The sequence below is a fragment of the Carassius gibelio genome, chromosome B13, assembly GCF_023724105.1.
Source record: "Carassius gibelio isolate Cgi1373 ecotype wild population from Czech Republic chromosome B13, carGib1.2-hapl.c, whole genome shotgun sequence".
In the NCBI taxonomy this organism is placed as follows: domain Eukaryota; kingdom Metazoa; phylum Chordata; class Actinopteri; order Cypriniformes; family Cyprinidae; genus Carassius; species Carassius gibelio.
The window spans coordinates 8,130,229-8,153,080 of record NC_068408.1 but is presented as its reverse complement, the minus strand read 5'-3'; the positions used below and the strand labels follow the sequence as shown (position 1 = coordinate 8,153,080).

The 22,852-nt window shown below is 36.6% G+C and overlaps 1 protein-coding gene across 1 annotated transcript; it reads right to left on the bottom strand.

The window, feature by feature from the left end:
• Positions 1 to 2,346: 2,346 nt before the first annotated feature.
• Positions 2,347 to 21,757, bottom strand: sgpp1b (sphingosine-1-phosphate phosphatase 1b). Its single transcript, XM_052572491.1, has 3 exons — positions 20,789 to 21,757; positions 10,381 to 10,470; positions 2,347 to 6,056 (listed from the first exon to the last, which is right to left on the bottom strand). The coding sequence occupies exons 1-3, from the start codon at positions 21,467 to 21,469 to the stop codon at positions 5,505 to 5,507; spliced, it is 1,323 nt and encodes a 440-aa protein (XP_052428451.1). The 5' UTR covers positions 21,470 to 21,757; the 3' UTR covers positions 2,347 to 5,504.
• Between the last annotated feature and the right edge of the window lie 1,095 nt (positions 21,758 to 22,852).

Sequence of the window (22,852 nt, the reverse complement as noted above, 5' to 3'; positions counted from 1 at the left end):
TCTAAATTTCTAAATCTGAAACACGACAACAGACACATTATGTATTCGTTTTCATGTCTAACATGAGAAGAGGCAAGAAACAGAAACTATACAGCGCTTTCTCGCCAGTAGATGGCAGTGATTCTCTCTGTATTATAAAATAAGAACTACTCATATCAAACATCGATTTATTTGTTTGTAATAGCATAATATATTTTCACATTTTAAATACGCTGTAAATAACTTCAAAACCAAGTGTATATATGGTACTTTGCCAGAAACCCTTTAAATGACTTGCTTTCAATTTTAACCAAGTACAGCTGTAAATTTGACTCTACTCTTTTCAAAAAATATTCGAGAATGTTAAACAGGAGGAAGTATCTGGGACATTTATATTGGAGAGTTGAAGAGTATAACATAACAAGGGGTATTATTGTGATGAGAATAGATGATGCTTTTTTCCTTTGTCCGCCTGTCGCCTTTGTTAAACTCCCAAAGGACACAAACGGGAGTGAAATTTGACATCTGAAACAACAATCAGCATTGTTATCAGATGAGGACAGGAAGTCTTTTGCGGACTTGAGCAGAACAGCAGGCCCATGTTGACCTTTATGATTATATTTCCAAAAATACTGTCCTTTTGTATTCTTTTAGAGTGTAGGGAACACATGAATCCCCAAAGTAACATTAAATAGCAAGGCCTTGACATGAGCATTTGACATGAGATATAAAACTTAAGTGAACTTTTTTTTTGTGACTGCTTATAGTTGAGTGTATTTGTGGCTGGTTGCATATGAGAAGCAAAGAGGTGTGTATTAAAGTGTTCAGTGTGTGATGAGTGGTATGCATTCACACAGGCCTGTACCAGCAAGCATACAAAAACAACCAGGCTTTAACCCTGTAAAGCCTAGTGTATCATATTTGATACATGCATTTCTAAGGCCTTTACATTATCAACATGATCAACGCTGTGCTGAAAAACCTATTGTTCATAATGTACTACATCCTTTCTGTTGTCTGATTGGACAGTGTATGTGTTCAGTTCATAGTACATGTCTTTTTACTGTGAATTCTTTAATGATTTTTATAAATTAAACATAAGAATGTTTTAATATAAACATTTATAATATTTGTAATATTTTGGTCTGTGGAAACTAGTTCCTAGTTCTATTTTGGATGAACACAAATAAGCTTTAGCTCATTTTACTAATAATTTCATTTTGGCTGATGACTAAACAGTGAAGTGAAAAAGAGGGGAGTTTTTTTTTTTTGCAACCTGAACTACAGGGCAAAACTATCTGGCTCAGCATGCTCTCACATGTACATTAATATTTCAGGCATTACAGAGAAATCTGTAATTATTCTCTACAGCCCAAACCGGAGCTGAAATTATATATAAATAAAACACTTATTCAGCAAGTTAAGGAAACAAAACTACTGGGTGTTACCCTGGATAATAAAATGTCATGGTCAAAACATTTTGAGAACACAGAGAAGATAATGGGAAGGGTGGTAGTTGCAGTAAGTTGTAGACAATTATTTACATTTGATATAATGAAAATAATATGGGACGCTTTCTTCTTCTCACAGCTGGACTATTGTCAGATAATATGAGCCAATGCTACAAAAAAGGATTTGAGGAAACTCCAATTGGTACAAAACAATTTTATTAAAAGTACAGCTACATTAAGGTGCAATTAAATCGTGGAAACTTTAACCATTGTCATTAATTAGGATAACAGGATAAATTGATTTTAAAAGGCAGGTAAAGGCACACCTTGGATTTCTGTACTTACAGGAGGTCGAGGTGTAGGAATTAATTGAATGAGCAATACGTGTTTTATATAGGAGCAGTTATAGATATAAAAAAGGGTGGAAGATATGTTTATCTTCTTATGGGAAGTCGTGGCCTAGTGGTTAAAGTTTGACTCCTAACCCAAGGGTTGTGGGTTCGAGTCTCGGGCCGGCAATACCACAACTGAGGTGCCCTTCAGCAAGGCACTGAACCCCAACTGCTCCCCGGGCGCCGCAGCATAAATGGCTGCCCACTGCTCGGGGTGTGTTTTCACACTGTGTGCGTGTTCACTGTGTGTGTGAGTGCACTTTTTTATGGGTTGAATACAGAGCACGAATTCTGAGTATGGGTCACTTATAGAGATGCTTTGGAATGTGAAGAATATATGTGACTTTTTTCTTTAGAGCATAGCCAAATAAATTAACAAATAATAAAATAAATAAGTGATCTCAGCAGGAACACTACAGAGTGTCCAGTGGAACAATGACTGAGCAAATGTGTGCTTATCAAACCCAGCCATACGATTCTGTTAATAAGATACCACTTCTGTATTTATTAAAGCAATAAAAGTATTAGCCTTTTTGATTTTTATTGAACATAATATTCAAACGTAATGATGTAGGAAACAATAAAGATCATCAGATAACAATTTCTATGAAATATTTTTTTAAACAAAGCTTCTATAACAAGCCATTTTATTAACATAAGGGCAAAGGTCTCCTTATAACACTGAATTCTTGGTCATTTGTGAATTATGCGTTTAGCCCTGTGGGAGTGCTGGATGGTCAGGAGACTTTCTTTTTTTTTTTTGTCTAACTGTTCAGTTTGTTACAGTTGCAGGTTTTACAAATGGATCTACATCATGCTCTTAACATTTTCAGAATGCCTCCCACAATATTAAAGGATGGCAAAGTCATCCGTATAATACAGATCATTAAAAAGGAAATCAAAAAGACCAAAATTTATATTCAAAGATGAGAATCAGAGCTCCAAAATAACATTCTATACAAACACACATACAGTATCCAAAACTTCTGGGATACATTTGGTGAAAAATTACAATTGAAAAACACAATAAGTAGCAAAACATACATCATTTTAAAAATCCTATTGATTTTACACTGAAATAAACATCCGAAGCAATCGGAGGGTGTCTTTTCAAATGAGACAAATGTTACATTTCTGTAATATATTTATGAAATGGTTATGACAGCAAACTGTACACTGACATATTTAACATGCAATCTATTTTCTTGTTTGAAAAAACAATAAAATATAAGACGTAGAAACTGATCGCAGACAAACCCAGTCTTCTTATATTTATTATGACTATTTACAAATATTTGGAGTTAGCTTTTATTTTTATATTTTCAGTTTTCAATTTAATTAAAAAAAATGTTTATATGGGTTTAATGTCAGTTTTAGTAATTTAATCCTCAAAGTAAAACTTCTTTAATTTCAGTTAGTAACAAAGGCAAAATTTATATTTCTTTCTTTCTTTTAGAAGTTATAGTTTTAAATAACAACACCGGATGAACCAGGATGGACTGAGCAGCAATCAGCCATTCTGATCTGTTCCACTTTAGTTTAAAGGTTGTCGATGCTCTACTTAGATGAAAGAAAGAAGAATGAAAATGAAACAGATGGGGATAATTGTCTGGGCTTATCAAACATAGCAGAGATTTAGATAAAAGGCACTATGTGGTATCCAAATTGAATCGGTTTATTCGGAATAAGCTGTTATTTTCAGTAAAACCAGGAGAAAACCAAATCAAAGGAAATAAAAATTTGACCACTGGGCCAGTTTCTGAGGAGTTTAATCTAGGTCATGAGCAGGACCACACAGATTCTGCTGCCGTTTTCTGCATTCCGTGCTGATTACAGGGGAAATGTTTTCATTTAGATATGGGAAAATGAGGTAAATTGACCTGGGACTACCATGTTTTTTGTAACAAAATAGTTATCAAATGATATTAAAATATTATAAAAAATATTAAATAAACAAGAAAGGGCTACAGTGTGTCTCGAGTTTGTTTTTAATGATATGCAATCCAATCTTTTGAAAATCCTACAGATTCCGTGTGGGGCTACTGAAAGAACTCATATTTGGTCATAAACACATGACAGATTACTACAACACAGGCCTGAGAGAAAACAAAAGCTACAATTTATCTACTGCCATCCAAAAACAAAATTATTATGGAATCACACAGTAAGGAACAAGCACAATTGGTCCAGTAAGCAATGCTCACCAAGGACAATCTCTTTCTCGTATTCTGTCCTAAATACCACCTCCAACCTTGGTCTCTCCCATATAACCTCCGACCTTAAAATTACATAGATCTGTATCCTTCTAGGTTAAGGGTCAGAGGTCAGCATTGCTCTGCGCTGAAAAGAATGGCTGGTTTTCTCATCATTAGGATCCCCCCAAAAAAACACATTCCTGTTTACAGAAGTGAGGAGTTGGAAACCAGCCTCTCTTTCAGCATAAATAGGAACTTGCATGTGCAGAAAGACAGAGAAGGCCACAGGAAGAGTATAAACGCACGCACACAGCAGTGTCACGCAAGGCTGACCTGTTACAAGGCCATCGCGGGGACACGCACAACAGCAGGCAGCAGAGCAGTGCAATCTGGGAACAGTGCATTTGAATCAGTACCACAAATTCGTCTTAACTATACACCTAATTCAACCATCAGAAGGCAGAATTATACATAGGCTTACTGGCAAAGCTTGTGTTTCAACCTGACTGAAAGCACACTGCTAAATGCTAGAAGAGAAAACATTTATTAGTCTAGTGCTGCGTTTCTTTGTGATCAATAATGCAGCACGTATGTACACACAAATATAATACAAGCAGCATTTTACCGGGAATAAAAGAAGACTGAGATTGAAGATCATCATGCCTAGAGAAACTACTTGAGTGGTCAGTTTAACATTTCGCAAAATATTTTCTTTTGCCCCATATATTGAGGGCAAGTAAAACGACAGAACTGTCATTTTGTATGAATTATCTTCTTAAGGCTTCTATCATTACAAAAGTCTTTGGAGAATAGTCCAACCTTCTTTAGATCAAAAACTAAACATCTCAATCAAGTGCAACAAAAATTACCACAAAGATCATTGCTTTTCCCAAGACTGATCATTTCTATTAACATTCGAGATTTCAGATTCAAATCTCGCAAACAAAAGAAATATAAATGGCTGGCATCAGTTCCAGCCAATTCGTCGCAGAAATTTTGCATGCTAAGTTGCATAAGTCCCATCTTCGCAAGAGAGATTTCAATCAACTCTTGATGCAAGAGTTTAAGTCCACCTACTGTGGCATGAACAAAACTTGCCAAAAGATTAGTCATAAGTCCTATAAAATTTGAGAAGTAGCAAAAATGCTGTATTGCTTGCGAAAAACAAAAGCACTGTAAGGTATAAAGTTTACAGTAGGACTTTAGATAAGAATAGAATCTGATAGATATGTTACTGTACTATACATGCATGCAAACTGCATAGAGACTATAATCTCTGGATCAACACCAAACAGGTGTTTTGAATAGGAAATCTGATAAAACTACAGTATAAATGATGTAAATGCAATCAAGGAGCATCTGGAAGGTAAAGCACAGTGTTACATTGATCGCCATTAGTTCTATCCAATCACTGATTCGAAGAGAGTTGCCTCTGCAGTCCAACTGGGCTCTTATTGGCTAAAAGAATAGGCATTTCTTCCACCTAATCACAACAGACCCACACATACAAACAGGAAAGGCACAAGAAAATGCGCATTTAACCCCACGGCTCCATAGACGATATAACGATACGGCAGCTCCACCTCCATGTGCTGCCTTGCTTTCCGGACGTCGCTGCTGGGAATCCCAAAGACCCAGCAGACCAGCGGGATGGTGAGAGCTTTCATTACGGCTCTGGTAGCCAGAAGAATGATGACACCGAGGAGAAAGCGGAGCAGACAGAGTCCAATCAGGCTGAGGGTGAAAGACGGGGGCTGAATAGGAAACATGGATGCAGGTGGGTCTGGCAAAAGGCCCAGGTGGTAGTTGATGTGGGATGCCAAAGCAATCCCCGCGCCAGAGCCCAGGATTTGGGCGGTGTCGCCGCGTGAGGTGCTCCAGGTGTCCAAGGTGAAGGAGAAGAGGCCTAGTCCTACGTGAAGTGAGATGATGATGAGTGGGGCATAGGGATGTTTGCGGTTAAAGGTGTCGATGATGTCCAGAGCAGGACTGAAGACCACCAGAATCAGCAAACTGTACAGAAAACCAGCAATAATGTCCTGAAAAGCATACAAAACACAGATATCAACGGCAAACCACAGGATTAAAAAAAAAAATGCATGTGAGACCCAAAGATGTCATTAAAAAACAAAAGGTAGTTTACATAGGAAAGAGGCTAACATAGAGAATGTACATATTTGAATATATCCTTATTTGACATGTAAATCTGTAGAGAAAGTTTGACCTAATGATAAACAAATGTCATTCTTAAAACATGGTCACAAAGAAGAACGGCATGGAAAATCAACACGTTCACACGGACATGAATGTTTGGAACCAAAATTTGGTCTGATTTTCACCTGTGATTTTTCTGTTCAGACCAATGTGCAAAAAAAACCCTGAAGGACATGCTGAAGGTAAATGTAAACTTGCTCTCTGAAAATAAGTCACACTTTTAGAAAAGAAGAAGTAACAGCAGCGGTTCTGGGCATGTGACTAAAGTACAAATCTTTTGGTCTGCCAGTGAGATGAAAGAAAAAAAAAAGTGAGAGAAAAAAAAAAAAATCTATTCAGTGACACTGATGGCATGCGAATATTCATGTTGGTCTAAACAAATGAATTAATCAAATTAAAATGTTTATCACACAATTTCTACACCAAATACCCAACAGGCCTTTATACTTATACTGAAACAGGTTAATAACTCATACAAGCAAACCTGTGGACTAAATTATTAAATGAAAGAGTTTCTCTTAATTTAAACCAGCAGCTGCTGTCTGTATCATTACATGTACTAGTCTCCAGCCTTTGGTTGCTGTTACTAACACAAGACAACATTAACAGAATATCCCATATAAACTAAGAACTTGTGTGACCTAAGGAAAGGTGAACTGTGTGATATTATTCAGTACTACAAATGTGGTCATAAAGTGGTAATTGATTAAATTATCATTATGTGCATTATATAGATTTATACATTTTATGCCTTTATAGATTTTAACAATGCAAAGCATCTTATCTGCCTCTCCTCTTTAAAGAAAATAGATGAATTATACAAGTCACAAGATTAGGAAAATGTGAATGTGATCCCTTGTACCCGGTCATATTTTTGATAATTCACATGAATTCGCAAAGATCCGAACTAAGTCTACATTAGAAAAAGGTTTAACTTCGCACAAACTGAGAGGTAAGATTAGTCAACTTTGCTTAGCAGAAGGTCAGTTCACTACATTCTTAAACATAGTTTGTGTGTGTTCAACAAATAGCAAGACTTGTGGGAGATGTCGGATTTCAGAATACTTCAGAATTGGGTGAAAGATTCCATAGAGACCACAAAACACACACATCCATGAGAAACCACTTAGACAATACATAGCGCTTTAGTCTGGCTTACTGTGTGTGGGAGAAGGAAATAAACTGGTTAATTTATAACAGTTTTCACACTCAGCACTTAAAACATCATGGAAACTCTTCACAGATTAACTTGCAAATGTTCATTTACACTCGCCTTCAGTCAAACACACACACACACACACACTTTCCCTAAGCCTACTTTTAAACCCTAACCTCAAATTTGGCCTTTCAGCATTTGTAGATGCAAAAACAGAAACCATTCAGTCCCTTTACGAAGCGGTTTTCCTTGTGGATCCCAAGTACATTTGTCTGGATGTTTTCCAATTATGTTCAAAAGGACAGAAACATTTTCTTCAGAAGACATGCCTTACCTCTCGCTCTCATCTATCAGTCATTAACCATTATGGGCTCATTTCCCACATCTGCTGAGAGTTCACTGCTTTTGCATGTTGTGCATGTACTTGTTTTGACAGAACGAGTGTGAGACAGATATCTCTCTTCAGCCTGTACTTGTGATTCTTCAACTGTCAAAGCGTGACAATCAGATCAAAGCATCTCTGTCAGTAAACCACAAAAAATGTAACTCAAAAAGGGAGAATAATTCTTGCAACAGATAGAAATGAATGCAAGTTAGAGATAAAAGCTTGACTGAAAGGTTAGTATCACTCTGGATGATGAAAAGTCAATTTATAAAAAAAAAAATATTAGCATATTAAAACATACTAGCTATGATTTTAGTCAATCAATTACATAATGAATAATTTTTATAAGATTTTTATTTGGCCATAACATTTCCTAAAGATTGTGTCATCTGACTATTTGACTGACTGTTTCACAATCCCTTCTTGTCTCGTGAATATGAGGGTGTTAAGACAATCTCACGGTTTCCAAGGGAACAATCTCTAGGGCAACGGACACTCATCCCCTCAACAGGGTGACCAGATGGATGAGGTCACCCTGAGGGTGACATAACTGCTTAAAGCAGACATGGAGCAGAACACTAAAATGAAACACCAAATTTTCAGGACTGCGGAAAAATCATGTATTCTAGACAGACAGACAGACACCTCACCAACAGATGAAATCATTCAGCAAAATTACACCATTTGTTACTGAAACAAGACATAACCAAAGGGATTTACCATGTCTGTACACGTGGATGATACATGGTTGTAATGAATTGGGATTTTGGGGCAACATGAGACCCAAACAGATGGATGTAGTTAAACCAGTCCGCTCACAGTCTATTTGACTAGCCTCAGGTCACACAAATATGCTTATTATTCAAGCCATATGCAGGGCTCCAGACTGCAACCATATGCTCACATTTTTCTGGAGGTGCGACAAAATTTTGTGAGGAGTCACACTGGTGCGACTACTGTGAGCGCTGCCATTTCTGTTGCATTTGAAAAGCATCAAATGTCAAATGAAACAAAAGTGTAACAAAATCCCACCACTCGTTTAAGCTGCAGAATGAATAAAGATTGCTGCGAGAGCTGAAGAGATGCATTAAAATTTTCAATGACAGGGCTGTGACAATAAATCGATGCAGAATCGGTATGTGGATAAATTTTTAGATTTTCCGAATACATCGCGATACCTCTGGAATCGATTTTGCGCTTAAATTTAACAGCAGATGGCGATCTAATCTAGTTTTTTCCGCACACTCAAATGCTCATGAAGAAGAGTGCTAAAGAGCTCATGTGAGTCGTGTAATTTCACTTCATCTTAGAATGCTTTTATGATGCAAGATTAATGTAAACACAGCCCACTGTGAACACCTTTGTAATTCACTTCAAACTTCTCAAATTTTATGAATGTTTATTTTAGGTTCAAGTGTCTGTAAGGATTTGGAAACGAGCAGAGTACGGGGGTTTCTAAAGCATGCAGTGCCATCTGCTGTTCAAAACTAAGCTCAGAATCGATTTGAGAAAGAATCGTGATGCATTCAGAAAATCTCAGAATAGATGCTGAATCATTTCTCGATTCACTATGCATCGATTTATTTTCCCAGCCCTAACTCAAGCAGTTCATCATTTAAAGTTTCCAGCACTTTAAAGCTCCAAAATGATCTGAATGTTATTTTTAATGGGATGACCAAAATATAATGTAGTTAACAAACACTTACATAAAACTAAAAAAATACTTAAAATCACCATTAAAACCCTTTAGATGGCAGCTTTAGTCATTCATTTCTACTTTTTTCTTTATATTTTGAAATTATAAAAACACCATAATAAACTATTTTAAAATAAATCATCAAGAAATCTGACTTTGACAGAATTTTGCACTTTTTTTTGTGTACGAAATGGTTAAAATGTGGAAAATATATGATCTATTGCATTGCAGGCTGATTAAAAGGTGTGCCCCTAAATTTTCTGCTTGTGTTCCTAAACATTTTCAGTCGGGGGCTACAGTGCTCCTAGTAAAAATAGTTAGTCTGGAGCCAAAAAAAAAAACATACTTCTGCTTGTAATTATCTGGCCCAGTAAAGAAAAAACTGATTTTTTTTTTTAAACAAACACACACACACACACACACACACACAGATAACATCTACACACAACCATAGATAAACTAAGAATAACAAATTATTAATTTAAGATTTGATTTGATACTTCTAACTCCATTAGTAAATTATGGGTTTAAGATGAACATTAAGTGAGCATTAGATAACAGCAGAGGAAATCTAAACCTAAAAATTCATTAGCATGCATTATTAAAAGGGTGGTTTTTTCAAAGGCTTGATTTTTTTATTTTTATGGGGAGCACTGTACCATGGTATGCGTTCATATAAAAAAATAAATAAAAAGAAATAACGTGTTTAATTATGCAGATGATGTTTATTCTCAAACATTACAGACTAATTAAAGTTAAAAAAGTAAAATCATAATCAACCACCCCTTTAAAAGTAACATTATATAACATTGATATAGTTTAAACTTATCTTGTATCTCTAAAAATGACATCCATCGTTTATTAATAAATACAAATATTATGTTTTGTTTCAGCTGTTTTAATTTGTCTTACCAGTATGGAGTGCATGCCCATGTATATGCGGCTCAAACACACCAGGACACACCAGCTGATAGCTAGAGAGAGACCCAGCAGCAGAGGATACTGTGAAAACACACACACACACACACACACACAGATTAGAATATGCTTCAGGTGATGAGAATTTCACTATGAATGCAAAATTTCACTATGAAACTCATCAGTAGTGGAATAAAATGTTAACCATTACTTGTGTGCTTTTATAATAGTGCTTTCTGATTTATGTGTAAAATGCAATTGAATGGTTAACATTACTCAACATTACTTCAAGTGACCTTTGAAACTGCTTGAACAAGCTAGTCCATCAATGTACATGAACTACCAGCAAAGGGTTATATAGGACTGCTTTGCTTTTGTCTTTTTGAACACACATGACTACAACAGATGGCAGAGGAGGAACAGCCGGTGTGAGAAAACATCCACTTGTCATCTCTTATAAGGATCCAGAGAATAAATTATCTGTCTCACTCGCTGTCATTTCCATGAGTTGTAGTACTATAGAGTAAACCAGATGTGAAGAAAGTACTCCGTAACACAATATAACAGCTTACACACAGATGGTGTTCTAAAAATCAAGCAAGCACACATGCAGATGAGTGCAGAGACACACACACACACACACACCCGGTGTCTTCATGTTTGGCTGTGGGCCCAGTGTCACAGTGACACCACAGCAAATGCTAACCGGTTTCATGAAGCTGTTCTGGGTGTGTGTCCATATGTCTCAAGTGTCCATGGTAGTATCTGAGCAATACCATTCTCATCATTGCCACTTGCATTTGTCCACAGATGGACCCCTCCTGTGGTACAATGGCCGTTCAACCAACAAACACTGAAGTCAAACCCTCAGCACACCATAAAACAACCACTGAACTACAATTACTGTCCCACAAAGCAAAAGATGGTCAGGCAGATGAAAAGAGTGAACCAAAGCCAGAAGGAAACTTTCTGCCACACTTTTAACTATCTATGCTGGTTAACAAACATAACATTTAATTATAAACACTCTCTGTTTTTCATCAGATATAAGTAACATTTCATAATTATTTATAGCATCTATAGATATTTAGGAAAAAAAAACTTTTACTACTAAATTGTACAATTGTTTTTACTTCATGATATATTTTAAATAGAACGTTCAAATAAACAGCATTTATTTGAAATGGAAACATTTTGCAAATTAAATGTCTTAATTTAAAAAAAATAATTGATAAATAAAAGTAGTATTAATAAAAATAATACTTTTGTAAGGCAAGTTTATGCAGTATGCAAGGTTTCAGTTTCACCTGTACATGTGTTCTCAGATTTAAAAACATTCAGTTGTATCAAATTGCTTAAACTTGCATGAATGTTAAAAAGCAACACATTCCTAGTCATCGTTCATTCGGATTAAGCTGCCTGCCTGTGTCTTTGGTGGCCCACATCCTTCTGAAACCGATTACTGCTGAGTTCAAACACTCCAGCAGAGATTTATATGCACTAACGTCCATGTTTAAACATGTACAGCAGTGGATTTGCACTGAAACACCAGCTGTCAAGAAAATGACATGGCAAATAAAATGCTGCTTTAACTCAGGGATTTCCATTCAGCTCAGTATAATAAAAGGGAACAGGACATTTCCCTCCTTGCTGTTCCCTTCAGTTCAGTGGAACTGGAAAAATATTTTTCAAAACATTAAACCTCTAACTTCTGCTTTGCCTTGACAGAAGAAATCCCCTGAATGAAAGGGAAAAGGAGAACTAATACAAACAGTTAAATGTGTCTGTTATTTAGAAATATCTTTTTTGGCAGGATCTCGGTTAAGGCCTGTTCAAGGACGTTAACTATAAAGATAACGATAAAGATATAGTTCTAAAAATCGTTCTCAATATTAAAAAATGGCAGAGTCCACACTACAACTATAACGATAAAGGCACAGAGAAACGGTATAGTTGGAATCATTTTCAGAACGATTTTTTTCCAGCTGATGAACGATACAAACAGTGACATCCAATCAGAATCCATCCTGCTATAATGAGCTCGAGAATTTAAAGTGGCAGACACACGTGCGCTTAGAATAAACAGACAATATCGTTCGCTGGTGTGGAGGCTAATATCGTTATCTTTATAGTTATCGTTATTGATGTGAACGGGGCTTAACACAGTTCTAAAAGATTCCGGAGACCGTCTTGATCACTCAAAATGTGAATGTCACTATGATCACCAAATGAAATAGCAATGACTATTTTTGGTCAGCAAACAGAAAGTTCTGTCTCAAACTCATGCCATTGGTTGAGCAAACGCCACGGTGTTGGGATCAACACATAAAATGAGTTCTGCCTAATGCAATGCAATTTAGCAAAAGAGAAGAAGACACAATCAATAGAAGATGAGATCCAATCTCAATGTTGAATTTACATTTCAAAGTAACCCGAAATTTACTATAAAACCATGGAGGAGAATCCATTTGTATCACATACAGTGTAACTGCAGGGTAAACAGTGTGTCAAGTGATTCAGATGAACATTAGAAACACAACCATTAAAAAAACCAAGGATTCAAACATAGAGAGTTAGATCATGCTTGGTTATCCAGACCGCACCTCATGCCCTGAGACCACATGACACAGAACCACATGCTGAACCAATTCACAGAGATCTTTCTCTCCCTTTCATCTGAGCCTTAGCTAACCTCAAGCTCAACATCTGCCTCTGGTTATAGACTATATGTGTGTGTGAGAGCTCTCTGCAGCGGTGTATGCTGGTGTGTGTGAGAGAGAAGGCTAAAGCTTTGATTGCCAAGACTGTATGTGTAAACAAAGTATATTGCATTAATAATGTGCCTGTAATCTCCATGACAGCAGTATAAGGGAGTGTCAGCCAGCAAGAGACTGAGAAAGTTTATTTTTATGTGCATGAGTGGTTTGTGTGCTTATCCTGCTGAAGCGTATTCAAACAAATTCAAATAACATGCACTTACCCAAGAAACTGACTGAACCACACTGAAGGGCCAATGGTTAAAATATTCTTGAAATACTTATCACTGATTTCACAAACTTTTTTTTGTCTCTCATTAACATTTGGCAGAATCTCTTATTTAAAGTGACTTACATTCACGTTGCATTCAAGGTATACATTCTACTGCACAGGTGCATCTAAATTCAAAAAGTGAAACTTTCATATATTCTAGTTTAATTACATGTAAAGTAAAACATTTCAAAAGTTTTTTTGTTTGTTTTAATTTTGATGATTAGAGTTTATAGCTCATGAAATTCTAAAATCCAGTATCTCAAAAAAATTGAATATTTACATTTGAGTGTCATTAAATGAACAACCCTAGAGTAATAATTCCAGTTATCTCTTGTTCTTTGAAACCACAATAATGGAGAAGTCTGCTGACTTGGCAATGGTTTAGAAGACAATCATTGACACCCTCCACAAAGAGGGTAAGTTACAGAAGGTAATTTCTGATAGTATTAAAGCATATTATATGCAAAGTTGACTTGAGCATGAGCTGACTGGAAGTTTGAGAATACTGTCAAGCAAAGTGGATTCAAACACTTGGGAGAGCTTCACAAGGACTGGACTGAAGCTGGAGTCACCACGTTCAGACGTCTTTAGGAAAAGGACTACCAAGCCACTTCTGAAACAGATCCAATGTCAGAAGCATCTTACCTGAGCTAAGGAGAAAAATAACTGGACTGCTGCTCAGTGGTCCAAAGTCCTCTTTCCAGATAAAAGTAAATTAAGCATTTCATTTTGAAATCGGAATCTGGTAGAACACTGGAGAGGCACAGAATCCGAGCTGTTTGAAGTCCAGTGTGAAGTTTCTGAAGTCAGTGATGATTTGGGGTGCCGTGACGTCTGCTGGTGTTAGTCCACTGTGTTTTATCAAGTCCAAAGTCAATGCAGCCATTTACCAGGAGATTTTGGAGCACTTTATGCTTCCATTTGCTGACAAGCAAGAGATGCTGGTTTCCTTTTCCAGCAGGACTTTAGCACCTGCCCACAGTGCCAAAACCACTTCCAAGTGGCTGGCTGACCATGATATTACTGTGCTTGATTGGTCAGCCAACATGCCTGACCTGAACCCCATATGGAATCTATGGGATATTTTCAAGAGAAAGATAAGAAACAGTCAATCTAAAAATACAGACGAGCTGAAGGCTGCTATTAAATAAACCTGGGCTTCAATAGTGCCTCAGCAGTGCCACAGGCTCATCGCTTCCATGCCACACCTTTGTGCTAAAGGAGCCCTGGCCAAGTATTGAGTGCATAAATGAACATACTTTAACAAACTTGAACTTTTCTGTTTTTCAATTTTTTTTTTCAATTTTTTTTTTATTTTTTTATTGATATTAGGAACTATTCTAATATTTTGACATACTGGATTTTTTTATTTATTTCATGAGCTGTAAGCTGTATTCATTACAATTAAAACTATAAAAAAAAACTATAAAAATGACCACTGCATGTGTCAAAGCCGAAACCCAGCGCGGGTGTTTTTATATCTGTATTTCTGAACAACAAAACGCTGTTATTAGAGTAGTTAATCGTTAGCATAAGCACGGCTAACACTAATACAGTATAATGAGCAATAAAATCAAGTTTCTTTATTAACTATTTAATGCTCCTATAACTTTTATTAGGGTAAAAAAAAAAAAAAAAAACAGGAGGACATGATCATATTTCATATATTTTTACACACCAGGGGTTTTGGATTAAATAAAAGCAGTCAAATTTTTTAATCAGCATGTTTTGGTGTTTTGCTTTGGTATTTAAATTGATACCAAGAACCTTGGATTTTCACTGGTATTTGTAATGAATATTGAAATTTTGACAACACTGACAGAATTATCGAATTTCCATTTTTTGTTGGACTATCACTTTAATGTACTGTACGAACTGTGTGTGACAAATAAATTTGAGATCTTCTTAAACTTAGCACCATGCCATTACAACAAAATAAATTAAGAAACATGCACTCTAAATACATTTCCAACATCACACACTGGTACCAATGTATTCCCAATATCATCCGTGAGTAAATTATAATAATGATATAATGGATTGGACATGTCTCCCATGTGCATCTTATGATATGACACCTGAAAAGACAGAAAACTTTTTTTTTTTTACTAAAAGAAAAAAAAAAAGTTTCAAAAAGCAGAGTGAAAGACGAGACAGACTGCAGACATGAAGCATAGCTAAAGTGAAAGAGATAAGAAGAGGGGGCGAGAAAGCGTGCTTATCAGCAAACCAGCAGGAGGTCTGCTTATGACTGACAGCAATGACATGACTGAGTGGGCCAAAATCAATCTCAGCACTCTCAGATAAGACTAAACTAAACAACGGTCCCTTAAATGCTTAAAGCCACTAGTATCTAAAACCCACAGCAATGACTGGATTCCCATCAAAGCCTCTCTGCATGACCAGAGAACATCTACCCAAAAATGGAAATTTGTGATTTGCTGAAGTAATTGATAGCAGTATGTCCAAACAGCTGCTGTTTTCTATGCAATAAAAGTGAATTGGTGACTTCAAATTAAAGGCTTAATTTCTTTTCCTTATACAAAGCTATTGAATGTGTTGGAATATATGACAGAGTACTGATGCTTTTTTAGTCAATAGCCAAAAAAACATTGCTAATAACTTCACCTGGACAACTTTAAAGGTGATTTTCTCAATATTTTGATTTTTTTTGCACCCTCAGATTACAGATTTTCAAATAGTTGCATCTCAGCCAAATGTTATCCTGGTTTTGTGGTCCAGGGTCACTTATAGGCTTGGTATGACGATAGTAGACGTCATGACCGACATCTTTTATTTATAGGAAATCTGTGCTTTTTAGACATCTGACATGGCTCATATGATTATGACACATTCTGAATCTGTACTGTATAAACACCATGAGTCATCAGTTTATTTTATCATAACTCTCACTCCCGAAAATTCCCAAATCATGTTCCTTTTAGCAGTCTAATTCAATCCTCCCAAATACAGTTTGTGATTATTATATGAGAATTAGGGGTGGGAATCACCAGAGGCCTCACCATACGATATTATCATGGTACTTGTGTTACGATACAATATTACTGCAACTTTAAACATAATGCGATATTCACTTGGCTGAAAACTGAAAATGCTTTGCAATGATTGTTTATTATTTTGTTCAATAATATGAAGTTATTTTGTAAGACTTTTCAATTTAACTCAATTTTAATTATACTGATTTAAAAAAAAACACAAGCCAATAAAATAACACTTTTACTGAAAGTAACAATAAAACTAGACAGATTTTATATTAATATTGTTAACACTTTACAATAAGGTTCATTAGTTAACATTAGTTAAATACTTCAGTTAACTATTTATAACATATATGTTATTATTATTATATGTAGCCTATCTTTTTTGCTCACATTTTTAGCTGTTTTTTTTACTTTAATAATTTTCAGATGCCGAAAACTCAGTGCATCCCTACTTACATCCCTTCCTTGTTTAAGAAAAAAAAAGTCCATACATCCAATCTAAATACAGATGTGAGTTTCCAGATAACATTCCACAATGCCATCATCTTTATTTTACTAACTTTCTGCATGCTGAAGGTTACCTAGCTCAACACAACCCATCTAATGATTTATTTTATTAAACAAGAATTTTTTTTTCATTTCTTCAAATAGTATACTAAAAGATCATTACTTGGCATTAATATACCATTACAGTATTCACGATACTATACTGTAATGATTTTTTCCCCTACCCCTAGAATTTAGCCATGTTCTATCTGCTGTGAGTTACATAATCAAAGCGTAAAGGTTACAAACGTGTGGGCATTTTCAAGGGTTAAACTAATCATGTTATGATTAGTATTCTAAATGTTATGTGTGTATTCTAAAGGTCATTCTGTATTGGTCTGCCACATTTCTTAAAAACCACCTCATTAAAGGGCCAGTGCACTAACAATAGGATCATATGGTCATATCACAATATGACACTAACCTCCTGATTTGTCATTGTAAAATCAGGTGATGGTAAAAGTAAACATGTCTAACTCCAAAGTAAATAGCAATGAGGAACAAATGGCACATATTATATTACTTTGTAATCTAGGTGTTATCTGCTCATGATAAGCTGCATATGAATTCATACTACTCTTTAATACTTACTGAACTTGCTAGTGGCAATAAATCCTCTAACATTTGATGCATAACAGAGAATGATACATTTGTAACACCGATGTGTACACCCAAGACTTTCTTGTTCTACGTTTCACATTGTTCATTCAATTCCCTGGGATGGGAATTTACATGGTATGCCTTTGCAGCCTCCAATTTAGGGTTAATTTATAAACCAGGGCTGGTTATGCTGACTGATGTACAAGTGTGAATACATAGCTTAGCACAGGGTTAAAAGTGGCCTTTAAATGGGGATAAAGAAGATTATGCAGGATTAAACTCAGGATGAAAATCTCTGAATTTAATTCATGAACTCAGAAAGTGCACAGAGTATAGGCCATTGTTTTGAAATATTTTAACACCCACACAGTAAAGGATTTAAATAGATGAAAGGATTACAGAGCCAGACCCTAAAAATTCACCTAAATAGGTTCCTGTGCATACCAGTTAACCTATCCATATGAAAATATATACAAAAATATAGAAAACATCTTAAACTGGTGAGGATGGTGCTGCTTACTAATAAAAAAAGAGCAATAAGTAGACCTAAAAATTCCTTAATTAGAATGGAAAAACGCCTGAAGGTGTCTGGATGATATGAAAGCATGTTTCTGTTTCAGAATAAAAAATAAAGTATCCGTTACCTTATTTCTCAAATCTTTTTATTTTATTTTATATTTTTCTCACTATTTCCTTTTTTTATTTATTTTTTTACTATGATGTGAAAACAGGCTTTCATTCTATGAAGAAGTATTCTAATTTGGTGCAGTATGTTCATCTTATTTTAAAATAGAAATGTTCTTCTACAAAAAAGTATATAGACCCTTAAAGTCGACATGAAGTGAAACTTTTCTTCATTAATGTAAAATATTTCTGAGTAAACGGCCTCTTGAATGAAAAAAAGTAGGGTGGGACTTCATTTTGCCCATCGGGAATTGACTGGTCATTGGCTAATTGCGGTTATTTTTCATGTGACAGGTTGGCCAAGTCCCAAATGGCTAAACCCTTACGGTCTTCCTCTGTGTCCACACTTCCATTACGTAATGATGCCACTTTGACTGTCGGGTAGAAGTCTGCTGCAGAGCTCGCCCTGCTGTGGGCTCAGCCGAAGTGCGCTAAAATGATGAATGAGACACCCTACAGTCTCGTGGATTTAATGGACACGCACACACGGTGGCCATTTTACGTCTGTAAGACCGCAAGTGCACATGAAGTGTTCCATTTGGGACAAGGCCGTTGCTAGAGGCAAGGGACTGAAACTAAATAAAAATAAATCGATGCATTGCGAATCGAGAAATGATTCAGCATCAATTGTGAGATTTTCTGAATACATCGCGATTCTTTCTTGAATCAATTCTGAGCTTAGTTTTGAACAGCAGATGGCACTGCATGCTTTAGAAACCCCCGTACTCTGCTCGTTTCCAAATCCTTACAGACTTGAACCTAAAATAAACATTCATAAAATTCGAAAAGGTTGAAGCAAATTACAAAGGTGTTCACAGTGGGCTGTATTTACATTAATCTTGCATCATAAAAGCATTCAAATATGAAAGTGAAATTACACGACTCAGCTGAACGCACAAGAGCTCTTTAGCACTCTTCTTCGTGAGCATTTGAGTATATGGATAAAAAGTAGATTAGAGCGCCATCTGCTGTTAAAATTACAGAGGAATTGCGATACATTCTGAAAATCTAAGAATCGATCCACGAATCGATTCTGCATCGATTTATCGTCCCAGTCCTAATATAAACTATAATATATAGGTTGAGTTACAAGTACGAAATTACAGTTTCAGTGTCGCTTCAAAGGGCTCTACACGATACCAGATGAGGAATAAGGGTTATGAAAAAAATGTATGCTTTATAAACAGAAATGCTTGCCTTTCACTGTGCGTCCACGATTTCACATTATACGCAATTACATTGAAAAGGTGACGTGTGAAATAGGCGGGAGTACCGACTTTGTTGTATGTTCAATGACAAATATTTGTTATTTGTAAACTGCGTTTGACTTGGTCTTTGCAAGTTCAACTTGTAAACACTGAAATGGTAGGCCTGTCGCAATAATCAATATATCGACTTATCGCGCAATATATGTAATGTACATGACCTCAATAATTTTTGGTGACACAATATATTCGCCCATTATATTTACTTGGAAATTTTAGTCACCATGTTTTGTACTTTCCACTTGCGCCTGTGTCTTTTGCAGCTTCTCGTACATAACATGGTGTAGTCGTGAGGAGCTTGTTCAAATTTAAGACATGCTTCTACAAAAAAAAAGTTAATCTGCCGATTTGGTCTTGTTTAGGGATCTGTGTCTTTGTGCATACAGATATCTGACTGCTAAGTAGTGATTGTGTTTTTCAACCTTAGTGTGCATCCTAGATTTACAGAGAAAAGATGGTCCCGGAAAAATCTGAAGATGGAAAAATCTCCATACAAGTTCATTGTGCATTATTCTTTTTTCTTCTCGTTACTTTGCACTTTTTGTTAAAAGAAAGTTTATTTACTATTTATTAAGATTTTTAAGGCATCTTATATTTGGATACTTAATTTCCACGATCTAAATATTCTCAAAAATTAAAAGTTTGTTGTCATTGTGTAGGCCTTCTTGCATTTTATGCTGTAACATTATGATTTTATATTCAGTGGCATAAAATGGTATTTAAAATGACAATAATATTGATTATCGCAATTATTTCTGGGGCAATATATCGCACAACAAAAAGTTGTCATCGTGACAGGCCTATGAGTTGGTACCTTTTAAATGTGATTACGTATTACGTGAAGCTGTGGATGTGCATCGCAGAGCAGAGCAAGGAGCATTTGTTTATAAAGCATAATACTTTTTTTTTGTTGTTGAAAATGACCTTGCTAGATATTTCCCGTCTGGTATCGTGTGTAGAGGCCTTTGAAGCTGCACTGAAACTGTAATTTTGACCTTCAACCGTTTGGTAGCCATTGAAATCCACTATGAGGAGAATAATCATGTAATGTTTTCTACAAAAAAAATAATTTCTTTTTGACTGAAGAAAGAAAGACAAACATCTTGGATGACACTGGGGTTAGTAAATTATCAGGAAATTTTAATTTGAAATTGAACTAATCCTTTAAGTCCTTTAAATACTTCTGGGGACACTGTACAAGCTTGCTGTATGGAATGTCACTCATCAATCATTTACTAAATGTCATGCATGCATTGAATGGTGTGATGTTCATACCTCCCATCGACCGTAGGTCAGCAGGAACAGGCTCAACGGTATTGCGGTACCGGACATGGCATGCGTGGAAGGCATGCTGTACTCCGAGTTGTAAAACATCTCCACCTTGACCACCGGAGGCGAGGCAGGTCTCGGCCAGCGGATCACATCTTTCGTGCACTGGCCGAGATACATGACCCACACCCAGACCACGACTAACCGGCGGCTCACATACGCGTCCACGTTCCACATGAAGAACGGGAAGAATGAGATGTAGAACAGCTCGTTCCCAAGCTCGGTACCAAGCGTGAACAGGTAGTAAAGAAACTTATTGTCGATGATGAACTCCTGCCCGACGTCTCCGGTGAGAGAGTTTCTGCGCAACGGCTTTACCGCGGATCTTTGAGCCTCGACCCCGTCTTTATCCTGCGCCTGCCCGTTGACGTTTTCTCCCGCAGCCCCGTTTGCCACGCCGTTATTGTGTTTCTCCCTTTCGCTCTCTGCTCCTGTTGTTCTACGGCGGGTGGCGTCTCCGCCTCCGTTCTGAACATCCCCGTGGCGAGTGCTTGGCACCCCGTTACGGAGTCTGTCAGTCGGTTCGGTCCCGCGCACCCCGCACAGCCGTTGGAATCGGGCGACGTGCTGGGGGTCCTGCAAATATTGCATGAGACGAACGAATTCCGATTTCAACGCGCCTGCCATGTCCAGCGACAAACTGCGCAAGTTGTATCCGCCCGGTAAGACCAGGAGAAGCTTGAGCTACTGTGAATAAACCGTGCTGTGGGTTATTAAACAATGTCCTTCATTGCAGTGCATACAATAACAAAATGCCCATTCTAACGAAGACAAATAGACTTATAACAACTGTTAATGTTATTGCTGGACCTATGAAGAGAATCTGAACCACCCCCCCAAAAAAAATACTTATGAACGATTTACAAACCGACCCCCACGCCGTATCCGGTTACTGACAGATCCGCGCGACCACGAGTGGGTAGAATGAAATTAAGAAAGAGCCGTGGATTCAAACTAGGCGGGGCTTAGCAGCCCGGACATGGTCTGTGATTGGTCAGTTACCATGGGTCGAAATAAAAAGAATAATATGTTAACTCTTCGCTGTTGGATATTAATCCAACTGTTAGAAAATATCATGATTGACTTTATTTACATATAAAATATTACCCAACCGCCCCTGAAACATCAAAGGGACATTATTTTCACGTGGTAGCTGTTGCTTTTCACAGCGCACAGGATTGATTGACCAACCCTAGAAGTTGGTGATTACAAAAGGTAGTGTGGGCCGATTTATATCCTTGCGTTAAGTAGTAATCGTTCAAGTGCGCGAGAACGCTTTTTGGCCGATTCTCACACAGAAGGCTGCATCTCCTGGAGGATGTCTGATGTTTGGAGGTCGCATTTGTAGCCTGCGTACAGTTATACATTTTACCATTATTCTTAGTTAAGCATAAATTGTTTTAATAAGGTTATGACTTGCGAATGTAATGCTCAGTCAACTGAAATAAATCAGACTTGATGACGTATAGAGCCTTCCGTTTAAGAAACGTCCTTAGTGTAAAAACGTTTTGTGATTTTCTTTTACTGTCTGTGGATTTAAAGGTAGCTCAATGGGAAATTCGGATTCTTGCGTCGCAAGCACCACCTGAAATAAGACCACTTTTGTCAAGGAAATGTGTATCAATGGTGCAGAGACGTGCACGTACCGATTACACCATCGTTGGAGACTCGGCATATGCTGGAGGAAAAGGCCAATACTGATACATTTTTTATGTGCATTTATATTTATTTACACAGATTAAGAGAAAGGACTTAGTAAAACATTCAATATTATATATATTTTTTTTAGGAAATGTTTATCAATGCTGCGGAGACGTGCACGTACCGATTACACCATCGTTTGAGACTCGGCATATGCTGGAGGAAAAGGCCAATACTGATACATTTTTTGTGTGCATTTATATTTATTTACACAGATTAAGAGAAAGGACTTAGTAAAACATTCAATATTATATTTTTATTTGACTGCAGTGGCATGAAAATAGACAATTCTCGTATGCTACTTTTAAA

Excerpts from the sequence above, each read along its gene's own strand:
- sgpp1b (XM_052572491.1), bottom strand. The coding sequence starts at position 21,469 with ATGGCAGGCGCGTTGAAATCGGAATTCGTTCGTCTCATGCAATATTTG. Across the intron at positions 10,471-20,788 it reads TGACCTACGGTCGATGGGAG|TATCCTCTGCTGCTGGGTCT; the intron begins GTATGAACATCA and ends GTGTTTTCACAG. Across the intron at positions 6,057-10,380 it reads TGGGCATGCACTCCATACTG|GACATTATTGCTGGTTTTCT; the intron begins GTAAGACAAATT and ends TATGCTTTTCAG.